The 14551-nt window shown below is 31.0% G+C and overlaps 1 protein-coding gene across 5 annotated transcripts in view; it reads left to right on the top strand.

The window, feature by feature from the left end:
* Positions 1 to 14551, top strand: part of LOC129747268 (cytochrome b5 reductase 4) — a 257924-nt gene that overhangs the window by 242027 nt on the left and 1346 nt on the right. For all 5 annotated transcript variants that reach the window (XM_055741381.1, XM_055741380.1, XM_055741383.1 and 2 more), the window contains one exon: positions 5430 to 5918. In XM_055741381.1, the coding sequence (XP_055597356.1) occupies positions 5430 to 5847 (418 nt within the window). In that variant the 3' untranslated portion in view covers positions 5848 to 5918. The remainder of the gene's footprint in view (positions 1 to 5429; positions 5919 to 14551) is intronic.

Genomic DNA, 14551 nt, shown 5'->3' with positions numbered 1-14551 from the left:
AAAGGTAAGTCAATAGAAGATGGATACTTGCCTGGTAAGACAGGCTGGAGAACCCCTACGCCACATACGAACTCAAGGCCCGGACGACTGGTGACGTTGGCAGGAATCAGCGCGACTGAGTCGAAGGGCACAGGGGTCTCCGTAAGGCCCAAAGCTTTGCGTCCCGGTGATGAAGTCCCAGTGGAAGTCGTGAAGTTCTCGGAGTACGAAGAAGAACAAACTGAAGTATTGACGAGCGCAGCTTGGGGATTACAATCGAGTGATATTCTGTTGGGCAGAAATTTACAAAAATTCCAAAAATGACCAAAATGACAAAAATGACAAAAATGACAAAAATGATAAAAAAGAAAAAAATGACAAAAATGACAAAAATGCAAAAAATGACAAAAATGATAAAAAAATGACAAAACGAAAAAAAATATAAAAATGACAAAAATGCTCAAAATAAAGTGTATCCAAGAAAGCTAAAGACAGAACCTATACGTTGCATATAAAGAAATTTAATTCTGAACTTTTTAAGATCATGGCCACAAAAAAGTGGTGTAAAATCCGTACTTTTCAATCAATGAGCCATCAGAACTGTTTAAGTTTAACCAGATAAATTTTGAAAAGAGGATTGAGAAGTAAACGTAATTGAGCATATTTTTGCATTTTTTTATTGTAAAAATACGAAAGACAAAATTTTCTAAGATTTAAATTTAACTTTGCACTGGTTTTAAAGTATATCAACTGAAGATATTCTCCACAAATTTATATTCACCAGAATGCCAATTTCAAACCAATTCTAGTGTTATAGTTACATAAGCGCCGCGATCCATTACAAAAAAGTTTCCAAAACTATAAATATTGTAAAAATCGATTGAGAAACAAGAGAGATATATTGGTTTTAGTCAGGAGTGTCAAATTGAATAATTTGAATTTAAAATGAAAACAAAGACTTGACATGCCAATCAATAAACAGGATTCTCATGTAACTGCGCTTCTTATTGGGGATGCTGGATGAATACATAGTATATCGCACTAGGCACGCACAAGAGGGATAAATTTCAATGTATCCGATGTAGAGCTTCACCATCTTGATTTATGGTTTTATTGAATTTTTCCACTGCTTTTAACGCGAACTGTTGGCGTGGAACTGGCGTGAACGCCCTAAAGGGTAATAAATGGGGCTTTACGTTTCTCAGACGCGCGTTCAACCGTACGATGATAAAATAAAAATGTTCCATTGTTGCTAGAACAGAAAATCCAGATCAAGTCGTTTAAAATGCCTCCAAGGACAAAAACGACCTCGAGCAAAGACCATCTTTGAATTCTTATTCCATAAAAGTGGAATTACTGAACGACAGAAGTCTCTTGCATAGTTGTTCAATCAATTACCAACATCCTTGAGGATGCCAAAGGCTTCTAGACCGGGGCGACGGATGTGAAAAGTTATATTTGTCTCTGGAGCCACTTTCTTATCACAAAAATAAACTGCACAAAGGATACAAACTGGTAAGAGTGACCTTTCCAAGTACACTCTCACCGCCCACATTGCGTTACGTAAGGTGATGTAGACCTGAAGTACACACATACAAAAACATAAACAACCACCCGCTCCAGGATGTTACTTTTGCCAATTCCGAAGGTCGAAAACTTGGAAATGTTGACAAAACTTTACGTCTTTCGAGAAAGAGATCAAAAGGCCCAGAAGGCAGGAAATGTGCTAAAATGAAAACAACAAGGTGCTACATATGTATGACGAGCATAAACTGAATGAACACTGAACACATCTCGGTGCTGCTCACCTGACGAAAGTCAGCAAAAGTGCATAATATATTGCAAGATGTGAAATAAGTTTCCGCTTCCGGAACCATAAAGTCGAGATGAGAGTGCTTTTGGTTCATAAATTCTGTGCCCCAATTACTCCCTGAGATGGTGAGAAAAGTGGTTCTTCCAGTCAGTCCTCGAGCAAGTTTCGACATAACATATCGTTTTGTAACGTTAACCAAAATTTGGTTTATCACTTTTAACCTTTTTTTTATCAGTTAATGTTTTTGAGATATATTTGTTCTTTTATGCCGTTTTCGTAAAATAAATATGTGTGTTGTTTTTTGCAATATTTGTCATTTTATCATCTTAAACATTTTTGTCACTTTTGTCATTTATCTGAATTTTGTGTCATTTTTGTGTCATATTTAATTCCTTTTCAATACCATTTGTGCAAGTTTTGTTTAACTTTTGTGCCATTTTTGTGTCACTCTTATGTCTTTTCTGTATCATTTTTGTGTTTTTCTTGTGCCATTCTCGTGCCATTTTCATGTCATTTTTATTTTTATATTGTGTAATTTTTGTGCCATTCTTGTACCATTTTTGTGTCAATTTGTGTTATTTTGATTTCTTTTTTCTGTAAATTCAGTGTAGTTTTTTTTCGTAAGTTTTGTCATTTTTGACATTTTCGACCTTTTTGATTATTTAAATTATTTTTGTCAATTTTTGTCAATTTTGGCCATTTTTGTTATTTTTGCCATTTTGGTCATTTTTGTCATTTTTTGGTCATTTTTGTCATTTTTTGTCATTTTTTGTCATTTTTGTATTTTTTATAATTTTTGTAATTCTTGTCAATTTCGTCAATTTTGTCGATTTTGTCAATTTTGTCAATTTTGTCAATTTTGTCAATTTTGTCAATTTTGTCAATTTTGTCAATTTTGTCAATTTTGTCAATTTTGTCAATTTTGTCAATTTTGTCAATTTTGTCAATTATGTCATTTTTGTCAATTTTGTCAATTTTGTCATTTTCGTCAATTTTGTCATTTTTTGACATTTTTGTCATTTTTGTGATTTTTGTCATTTTTGTCATTTTTGTCATTTTTGTCATTTTTGTCATTTTTGTCATTTTTGTCAATTATGACAATTTTGTCATTTTTGTCATTTTTGTGATTTTTGTCATTTTTGTCATTTTTGTCATTTTTGTCATTTTTGTCATTTTTGTCATTTTTGTCATTTTTGTCATTTTTGTCATTTTTGTCATTTTTGTCATTTTTGTCATTTTTGTCATTTTTGTCATTTTTGTCATTTTTGTCATTTTTGTCATTTTTGTCATTTTTGTCATTTTTGTCATTTTTGTCATTTTTGTCATTTTTGTCATTTTTGTCATTTTTGTCATTTTTGTCATTTTTGTCATTTTTGTCATTTTTGTCATTTTTGTCATTTTTGTCATTTTTGTCATTTTTGTCATTTTTGTCATTTTTGTCATTTTTGTCATTTTTGTCATTTTTGTCATTTTTGTCATTTTTGTCATTTTTGTCATTTTTGTCATTTTTGTCATTTTTGTCATTTTTGTCATTTTTGTCATTTTTGTCATTTTTGTCATTTTTGTCATTTTTGTCATTTTTGTCATTTTTGTCATTTTTGTCATTTTTGTCATTTTTGTCATATTTGTCATTTTTGTCATTTTTGTCATTTTTGTCATTTTTGTCATTTTTGTCATTTTTGTCATTTTTGTCATTTTTGTCATTTTTGTCAATGATGTCATTTTTGCCACTTTTGTTATTTTTTTTTTTTTCGTTTATTTAAAGACCCTCTGTTTTACTGTTATTTTTTTAATTTTTGTCATTTTTGTCGTTTTTGTCATTTTTGTCATTTTTGTCATTTTTGTTATTTATTGTGTCACTTTTGTTCCATTCTTGTGTCATTTGAAGCAATTTTGTTTCATTTTTTTGTCGTTTTGTATCAATTTTGTGCCATTTCTGTGTCATTTTTTTTCATTTCTGTGTCATTTTCGTGCATTTCTTGTGTCATTTTTGTGCCATTGTGTGTAATTTTGTTAAATTTTATCATTTTCTGAGTCCTTTTTGGGACATTTCGTGTTATTTTTGCACCATTCTTGTGTCACTTGTGTGTCATATTTGTGTCATGTTTGTGTTTATTATTTTTGTCATTTTTGTCATTTTTTATCATTTTTGTCATTTTTTATCATTTTTGTCATTTTTGTCATTTTTGTAATTTTTGTCATTTTTGTCATTTTTGTCATTTTTGTCATTTTTGTCATTTTTGTCATTTTTGTCATTTTTGTCATTTTTGTCATTTTTGTCATTTTTGTCATTTTTGTCATTTTTGTCATTTTTGTCATTTTTGTCATTTTTGTCATTTTTGTCATTTTTGTCATTTTTGTCATTTTTGTCATTTTTGTCATTTTTGTCATTTTTGTCATTTTTGTCATTTTTGTCATTTTTGTCATTTTTGTCATTTTTGTCATTTTTGTCATTTTTGTCATTTTTGTCATTTTTGTCATTTTTGTCATTTTTGTCATTTTTGTAATTTTTGTCATTTTTGTAATTTTTGTCATTTTTGTAATTTTTGTAATTTTTGTCATTTTTGTAATTTTTGTCATTTTTGTCATTTTTGTCATTTTTGTCATTTTTGTCATTTTGTCATTTCTGTCATTTTTGTCATTTTTGCATGTTTGTGATTTTTGTCATGTTTGTCGCTTTTGTAATTTTTGTAATTTCTGTCATTTTTATCAATTTTGTCATTTTTGTACATTTTTGTCATTTGTGACATTTTTTATCATTTTTGTAATTTTTGTCATTTTTGTCATATTTGTCATTTTTGTTATTCTTGTCGTTTTTGTCATTTTTGTCATTTTTGTCATTTTTTGTTATTTTCGTAATTTTTTATTTTTGTCATTTTTGTCATAATAGTCGTTTTTGTAATTTTTGTCTTTTTTTGTAATTTTTGTAACTTTTGTCATTTTTGTAATTTTTGTCATTTTTGTCATTTTTGACATTTTTGGCATTTTTTAAATTTTTGTCATTTTTGTCATTTTTGTCATTTTTGTCATTTTTTTTAATTTTTGTAATTTATGTAACTTTTGTAACTTTTGTATTTTTTGTAATTTTTGCAAATTTTGTAATTTTTGTCTTTTTTTTCATATTTGTCATTCTTGTAATTTTTGTAATTTTTGTCATTTTTGTAATTTTTGTCATTTTTGACATGGTTGTTTTTTTTTGTAATTTTTATAAAAGATAACACCAGATATCGACGTTCTATGTTGTTTCAAGTTATTTGACAACGAATTGGATGAATTGGCGAACTGAGTCTTTAATTTGAATCCAACAATTTATAGGATGATTTTGATTTTCATAACTACAATTTTATGAATATGATACCAACAGCAAATTAAATTTTTAGTAAAAAGAGTTACCTGCATACATCTGTTGCAGACTCTTCATAGAGGGTTTCTCAGCCCTGTAACAACATCGAAATACCAAGTTGGTGAGAACTTTCCCCCCATCCGATGGGTAAATCCGCTTAAAAGTACCCGAGCTATCATAACAATTTTAATCAATTGTAAGCACGACAATTTATTTTCTTTTTTTTCTCTTTCTTCTTTTCTCTGTGGTCAACCATCATCATCCTTTTTTTTCAACGAAATTCAACGCTCCCAGACTGACGGTGCGACACTACCTATCGGACACGGAACCACCTAGCCCGAGAAACGTCGTCGTTATCCTCCCAGGAAAGGACCAAACCGAACTACCAACGACAACTAACCCTACCAAGAGGGATGAAGAGGAAGAGCAAAGCAATCAAGAAGCGGCGAAAAAAACAACAACGTCGTCGTCGTCGTCGAATGTCACCTCTACGGCGGAGCCAACAAAACCCGTTCCAAAGTCGGTGGCGGTGGCTCCCCTGGAACGCGGCCGGATCTCGCTGGACATTGCCCGGCAACTGACCAACGTCGATTCGCCACTGCATGCCACCTACGTGTGTCTCTGTGGTCCAAAACCCTTCAACGAGCTCAGCTGCCAGTATCTGGAGCAAGCTGGCCACAACATGGGCCACGTGCACAGCTTCCAGGGTTAGAAGGTGCAGGAGGAGGAAAAGGTCCAGGTCCATTTCACGGGTGATTCGCGGTTTCCAACCTTCTGGTGCAGGTACAGTTCAATTTTTCGCTGTCGTTTACACCCGGTGGGTTTTTATTACACTATGTTTAAGGTATAGCGAACCATTTGGAAGTTGTAGGATGTGCTATCTGTTTTGAATTACACCGTTATTTTGGAATTGCAACTCTTAGACAGGCTTCTGACCATGGTGTATATCATACAAAGAAAAGGAATATAAAAGAGTGTTTGTTCTAGCGCGTGACTTTGACACATTTGAGTTTTCATGGCAAGACTAGTTCGGAACTTATAAATTTCATCGGATAATTTATTTAGGCACTAGCTGACCCGGTGTGCTTTGCTACACCTTGCGAAAATAAATGAAATTTGTTTAAATTATTTGAATTTTCAACTTTTTTCGTAGTTATCATTTTAAATCAATTCTAGCATAAATCAGAAACAACTATTTTAAAATGAAAACTGCAACTGGCGTTTGGAACTACAATACACAAATGGTTCAATCTTATTTAGTGTAACTTGATCTTTAAATTTCTTTTAAAGATCTAATATATTTACTATGTATTTGTAAGTTTCATGAGTTCTCTAATTATGCCAAAATGTATGTTTTATTAGTATGAAGCATCCTTCCTTCTATTCTTTCAAAGTGTGGAGGGCTCACGAACTTCCATAAAACATTGTTGGTATCTAAATAACGTCACTGCATGTAGCTTCATTTGTTTGATAACAATATGAAAAAATAAATTATTTCCATTCCTACTCCGAACTGAAGAAAAGGAGGGTCTCAATTTATTTGTATGCAAACAGCCATTCTAAAAAAAGATGGTCCTTTTTGTTTAATAATTGCTCGATTAATGCTAAAAATTTTCCTTTTCTCTTCCCACCCCCACTATTTGAAGGCAGGCGCGGTCGTATGGGGTGGTGATCGGGGTGATCTGATCACCTCCCCCCCCTCCGCCAAGCGGGAAAAATTCATTAAAAATATACAAAAATTCTCGAACTTCATAAAAATTTAGAACTTTTCTTAGTTGGTATACCCTTGAATTTTCAAAATTTTCTAATCCGTGGGAACATTTCTCAAACAAATTGCAGTCAAATTTATCATTGGAATGATCAATTTTCCAATAGGCACTTCCGAAGCGTAGGACTTCTACTGCCAGCCTTATTCAAATCTTTCTTTAAACATTGTAACCAGCATTTAATGTAACAATTCCAAACTTCTTTTTTTTTCGCAAAAAAAGTCAAAGAAGTTTAGTTATGATTACGTACCGTCAGTTAGGTGTCTGGGGTAAAATGGAACAAAATGCAAATCAAAGAAACACCTTGTAAATCTTGTTTCCATATGCTGGAAAATGAATATTTTGCATCACGGATTTGTAAACATTGAAATTTCATTCATCCAAACATTTATTTTCATGATTTCAGCCAGGAGACTGAGATAAACGGAGAATCATCGTCAATGATCAAAGAAATTTGGCTGCCAATGATTGAATTTGTGGTAATTTGTTGCAATTGGTTAGAGAGAATTATAAGGTTTAAGTTTAAATGAGAGAAACCGGTGCTCAGAGAGAGTGAAAATGTGCTAATTGTTGCAAATTGTTGCAGTTTGTTAAGCAGTTGTTGAATTTTGATCATTACCATTCGAAATGCAAAGAACTCTCTCTCCACTGCAAGCCCTTGATCTCAGCTTGTAGAATTTTTCGTAGTAATATTTAACCCCTTAATGTATGCAGCATCCTTATTTTCAGAAAAAATGTGAAAATTAGATTTTACAGACCAAAATATTACTGCAATTGGTGTTTTTCATGCGTAATGGTCTTTAAGGCATCGCAAATATATTAAAAACTATAAATTTTCATACGTGTTCATAAGATTTTTCATTAAAAACAAAAATTGTTGCAAGTTAGTTTGTTGCAAGGACGTTGAAAATCGCATGTTTTTAGAAAATTAAAAATAAATAAAGAAACCAATAGCGTTTCTTACTACGCCTATTTGATATCCCATCATACTTAAATCTTTTGATGCATAAGGGGTAGGATTAACCGTTAATATAAGTTTTTTAGAAGCCATTGAAGTTGAAAATTGTTGCATGTTGCTCCAGTTAACGGTACCACTTTTGTTCTTTTTACGAATAACTTTATCGTTGAGAAACAACTTTTACATTTTTGTCCCAAAAATGCATAGCTACATGGGTTTAATGACTTAATTTCAGTGTCTACTTTTTCGGTTGTAACCATTTAACATATTTGTTGATTTAATGACACGCTTTAAGACGTGTTCTATATTTCTATTTTTCAAGGTCCATTTCTACTTTCTCATGTTAAAGTTAAGGGTTTCTTAGATGTATCTTTTGACAACTGCTTGTCATACAGTTTCCATTAGTATGGATTGCTAACACATTTTGAATCATTCTGCGCAAAAAGTAAATTAAAATTAGTATAGGCTTGGCTTTAATGACGATTGTAGTAAACTCCGTGAGCAAGCGGGTTTAGAAGGTTAATAAAATTCAATGTAAGATTTTTTTTCATTAAGTTACAAATCGAAAACAGACATGTAAAACATAGAAAGGCAACTTTTTTTTTCAATTATTTTACCATTGGCTGTGAAACATGATTCCAATAAAAACCTGAAAACTTTGAAGTATCAATTTGTTTTTTCTTCTTCTTTTGATTACCTTTTAATAAATTTCATCAAAATCAATAAAAAATACTTTTAATAGGAAGTCCCAACTTTGACAGAAAGCTCTATTAGATCGATTTTATCCATTTTTTCCAAGAAAGAGAACATTTTGTTATAATAAGGGTAATAAAGAAAAGAAAGTTTCGATAAACTTCTATCTTTGGTTGAAATAAATGCATATAAACGCTTTAATTTAGGTACTCAATATATTGAAAAATTCCAAACAATTACACTGGTGCACATAACATATTGGTGTTTTGAGCCAATCAAATTAAATTCATCATCAGTCATCATTTTAAAATAAGTTATGAAACTCAAAAATGAGTAATGTCATAAATTTATATGTGTGTATTTGTTTCAAATTCCAATTTCATAATGCCATCTGATACACCTAATTTAAAAAATCATATTTTGAATTATTTTCCGAACTCGGCTGAATTTTAATATTAATACCAATCATCAATCCAAAAGTTATAATCCAGTTTCAGATTTGACAAAAAAAGTTTCATTATTGGAAAGAGAACAGCTATTTTAGTGCACATTAGACTGCCTCAAATTTGTATGGGAAATTTAAAACCTGTGAAATGTCATATGCTGCAGGCTCAAATTGATCCTGGGCCAAGTACAAGATCTCATGCAAAATTTGGGCCAGATCGGACCACGGGAAGGGGTCGCTCAACGAACCTGAAGTTTGTATGGGATTTTGAGACATTTTGTTCGAGAGGAACATGAAAAACCAGTTTTTCGTCAAAAACTTTTGTCTCCTTCGACCAATTTCTTTCAAAAACGGGGTTTCTTATAGCCTAAATTATGAAAAATATTTCAGCCGAAGGTTTCATTTCAATTAAAGTTAAGATAAAAAATTTATTAAGCTACAAAAATTGGCTAACGAATCCCCCCCCCCCTCCCCCCCCCCCCTTTAAGGGTGATATTCATCACTGTTTTAATGAGGCGACTAAATGTCCGACCAGAGCACTCAATGTCAAATACATGCCGTTTCGTCAAATAATGACCGATTTTTACCATTGATGTTGCGCTCGATTGCAATTGTTGATGTTTTTTTTAATATTTGAATTTGGATGATATTCACTTGATAGTTCGGAAAGAAGTAAGGGCGAATAAATGTTTGACAATTCAAAAGAAAAATTGCATAACAACAGGGGCTTAGGAACATGACTGGACGATTTGTGATGCTAATAAAAAGATTCACCCTCATTCTCTATCAAAAGAAAGCTACAGCTTATATAATAAAAACGTGAGAAAAATGTAAAAGGACCTCTTTTCGAAAAGTTATCATTTTTTTGGCATCATAAAGCCTTGGTCCATGTGTTTTTCGTTCCAAGAAAAATGTTGGCGGTAGAGTCGCCCAATGGTGAAATATGTACAATAAACTGCCCCAAATTTGTATGGGGAATTCAAAACCTGTGAAATGTTATGCGCTGCAAGCTAAAATTGATTCTAGTCCTAGTACAAGATCTCATGCCAAATTTTGGCCAGATCGGATCACGGGGTTGCTCAACGAGCTTGAAGTTTGTATGATATTTCGAGACATTTGGCTCGGAAGAAACATGAAAAACCTTTTTTCATCAATAACTTTGGTTCTCGTTGGCCGATTTCTTTAAAAAACGGTTTTTCTTAAAGAATGGTATTCATCACTGTCTTCACTTCATGAGTCGGGGCTGTCGAACATATTGACGCCTCATTAACAGTAATGAATACCACCGTAAAAAAGTTAGTCCATTTTTGAAGCCTAATAACTTTTTTATCTTAACTCTTATCGAAATGCAGTCCTCGGATGAAATATCATCATATCATATCATAATTTAGGCTTTTAGAAAAATTGTTTTTGATAGAAATCGGCCGACGGAAACCAAAGTTATTGATCAAAAACTAGTTTTTTTTTATTGGCATCACAATTCGCCAGTCATGTTCCTAAGCCCCTGTGGTTATGCAATTTTTCTTTTAAATTGTCAAGCATTTTTCCGCCCTTACTTCTTTCCGAACTATCAAGTGAATATCATCGGACATTTAGTCGCCTCATTAAAACAGTGATGAATATCACCCTTAAAAAAGTTAGCCAATTTTTGAAGCCTAATAAATTTTTTATCTTAACTTTAATTGAAATGAAACCTTCGGATGAAATATTTGTCATAATTTAGGCTTAAAGAAAACCCATTTTTGAAAGAAATCGGTCGAAGGAGACAAAAGTTTTTGACTGGTTTTTCATGTTTCTCTCGAACAAAATGTCTCAAAATCCCATACAAACTTCAGGCTCGTTGAGCGACCCCTTCCCGTGGTCCGATCTGGCCCAAATTTGGCATGAGATCTTGTACTAGATCTCAATCAATTTTAGCCAGCAGCGTATAACTTTTTCAAAAGTCGGGTCATTTAGGGCAGTCTAGTGCACATGTTTCAATAACTGTTTCGAAAGATTTTGGCATCATGAAATATTCCGTCAGATTTTGTCAATCACCTCTAGTTTTGGTTCTTTGGCTCGTATAATTCTAAAACTTATAGCAGTTTTTACTGAATTGCAGCTCAATGAAATAAAAAAAACCTACATCAAAACTAGAAACCGTTTAAAAATATGTTTATTAATCTTAAATTTAAGAATTCAAGATTTTGCATAGATTTTCGAATTTCAGAGATGCAATGCTTTAGTCAGAAGAAAACAAAAGTAATTTGACAATTTAAAAAAAAATTCAGTTGAAAATTATATAACTTTTTCATTTCTGACATCACAAAGATGCGTTTTTAATTTTTTAATATTAATGTTTTTTAACTATTTAACATGTATGTAGAGGACTGCAGACCGTTTTATTTTCAATAAAATCTGAGATTCATTTTGGTTTAATTTTTTCTTTGGATTTTGATCAAATTCCTGAATTTTCGTGGAAATGTAAAAAAAAAAAAAAACAAAGCGAAAACTTATGTAACATTTCTGAGAAGTCAAAATAATTCACATATTTTATTTGCAATCATCGATAAAGTTGATCAATTTATCCAAACCTATATTTTCAATTTTTTTGTAACATTTAACAGTTTAAAAAAAATGCGCGAGTTTAAACCCCCAAATCCGTTAAAATCAAAGCAATTTTTTTTAAATTATTTATAAAGAATCGATGAAAAAGGAAAATTAAAAAAAAAACATGTGAACATATTATTTTCATTTGATTCATTTTATTTACCCTCTTTGTTGGAAAATTGTTACTATTCCAAACAAATGATTCAAATTTCAATTCATTCGATTCGGATTTAATGAAGTTCTAAAATTAAATATAGAATGGAATAAAATTTAGATTAAGAAATGAAATTCTTGAACTACAATTCAGAATGAGAAATAAATTTAAGAATTGATTACAAACAACATGATAGTTTCGAATCATCATTCTGAAAAATATAACAGCATAAATGAGTGTTTGAAATTCAGTATTAAGTTTATTACAATTATAATCAAAATAAAATCTCAAATATTTCTTTCTCGAACGTTTAGTTACGAAATGAAAATCATTTAAATTTCGTTTTGATTAACTTTCATTGGTATAAAGAAGCTCATAAAAATAAATAATTGAATTTTTTTTTAAATTTCATCTATTCAACGGATAATTAAAGATTCGCAGATTTAAGTTGGATCAAAAAATATATATAAAAAAGAAAATAGGTTAAAAAAGTTAAAATTGATTCTCCAATTTTGAAATTTTCCATAATATCTAAAACTAAGTTCTATGACATCATATTGAAAGAAAAGGGGCTACACCTCTAAATTATTGGTTAATGTTTGACAACAACAGTAATTTTTTGTTTGGACTCAACTGAATTTTTCAACGTTTTCTTTCAAAAACAAATATACTCAGAAGATGGACAATGTTGCTGCATACATTTAGGGGCAAAAAACATAAACATATCTCAATATGTTTTGGCCTCATAAACAAATCAAATTTTGCCTTCATGCAATTCCCTATACCCTCCCACTGTTCTAATGTTCTATTTTTATTCAAACTTAACCATTTTATAGGCTTTTTAACCGTTTGTTCTATACAGGCTTTCTCATATAAAATGTCCGTTTTTTTAAATATCCAAAAATTATCATAGAATGATCATATAAATAATTCAAAAACTATACATACACAAAGGAAAAAAGTTAAACTTTCATATAAAACAACCCATTTGCATCTATATGCTATCATTTTATCAGGAGAGGTGTTTGTTTGTGAGTCATCGAAAAAACAAATATTTCAAAACTTTAAAACCACATTTTAGGTAATATAAAAAAATTTCCAACTAGATACTAAATTTAGTTTATTTGAAACTCAATTTATACGCTTTGAAACGTTGAAAACAGTTCTCAGGTATTTTAACTTCAGGCTTAGTTAATGATGATTATCTGCAAAAAAATCATGTTGATCAAAGTTACCCCGATAATCAAAGTTCCTCCAGTTTACGGTACTGACAAATCTTTCAGAAGGACAGCAAAATTTTTAATAAAAATGGTGCAATGAATACAAAACAATCAATGTCATATTCATTCTGTTTATAAGGCTATGATCATTTAGAATCCGGACAGTTACAGACGTGTGTATATAAAAAACTATTCATTTGATCGAAAAGCTTTGAATGGAGGAAATGAAGGTGTTGATATGATATTTAATGCAAAAATATTAAAACTATTTTGAATGAATTTCTATTAAGTAAATTCAACTCATTATCTTCCAAATCAGCTTACCAGATAAACATCACGTTGTTTAATAACAGAAATACGCGGGAAATAAAAATACATGTTTTAGAATACTGATTTTAAACTTTTGGCCTTTACACCATACTGCGGGGAGATCCTAAACTTTTGAACGATAACTTAAGTAGCTATTTTATTTATTTTAAATAAATTTCAAATTTTTGGCACAAAATTCAACAAATGTATTTTGATATGTATGAAAAAAGGATTCGAATGCAACTCGAGTTTTGAAAATTGGTTCACCGCACCCTGAGACGATCGGGTTTGAAATTTAAGTGCAGTTTTTGAAAAATCTCCCAACTTGAAACTAAATTTAACATAAACATTGTGTCGAAAACATACAAAGAAGGTTTAGCTCACGATCTTTTGAATGAGATCAAAAGAATTGCAATATGTCATAAGATGGTTGAGATATGACCGATTAAAATTTTCATGTTTTTGAGGGGGTGATCCCAAACTATTGGCCGGCAGTGTAAATTGTAAGGTTATTTAATGAAAATTAGTGAAACACTAGCTAGCAGCATAGAGTGTTGATGTGCAGTTGATTAAATAAAAAATAAAAGATGCGCCTCCCCTTTTCAATAGTTTTTTGACACTTAACTAAATATCCCTTTAAATTTTGCATTATCTCTAATGCATTTTCAAGAGTGAGTCAAATTCTGTGTCAAATTTTGCTTAGAAAAATTTAAAAAAAAATTAAACATTGATTTAACGTTCCATGAATCTCCGAGTGCTCGTCTTACTCGAATGATATTTTATGAAAACAAACTTTCTCATACAGACCTCTGTTTTCTATAAATTTCAGTAATTTTTATTTTTAAATGCTTAACTAGGTATCTAACTTTAAAGCAATTGATTTGATTTGAAATTCGTTTATTTGAAAGGGTGCCGTGCGCAATTCCGATTAAGCACCCTTAAAGCAGTTGAAAGTTCGATTTTTCAATCCAATTTGTCCAATCTTATCCGGATTTTCACAGAAATAATTGGGAAAACCCAGTACGGCCCTGGTTCTTTTCTCTTAAAATTTTATAAGAATTGCCTGGATTTTAACCCAGTTGGCCGAATATTGTTTTTGTGATTTGATGAATAATCATTCAAGAATCTATTTTTTAAATTTTTATTATAACAAACTTCAAAACTATGAATTTTTAAATCATATGAAAACAATAAACTATATATTTCAAAAATCTCAATCAAAATGTATGAAGGACTTTTCTGTTTTTGCTTATGTTTTTGAATGTGGAGAATTCAAACGATC

This window comes from Uranotaenia lowii, chromosome 2, assembly GCF_029784155.1.
Source record: "Uranotaenia lowii strain MFRU-FL chromosome 2, ASM2978415v1, whole genome shotgun sequence".
NCBI classification, from domain to species: Eukaryota; Metazoa; Arthropoda; class Insecta; order Diptera; family Culicidae; genus Uranotaenia; species Uranotaenia lowii.
The sequence above is the reverse complement of the archived record's forward strand: the minus strand, read 5'-3'. Positions and strand labels throughout refer to the sequence as shown.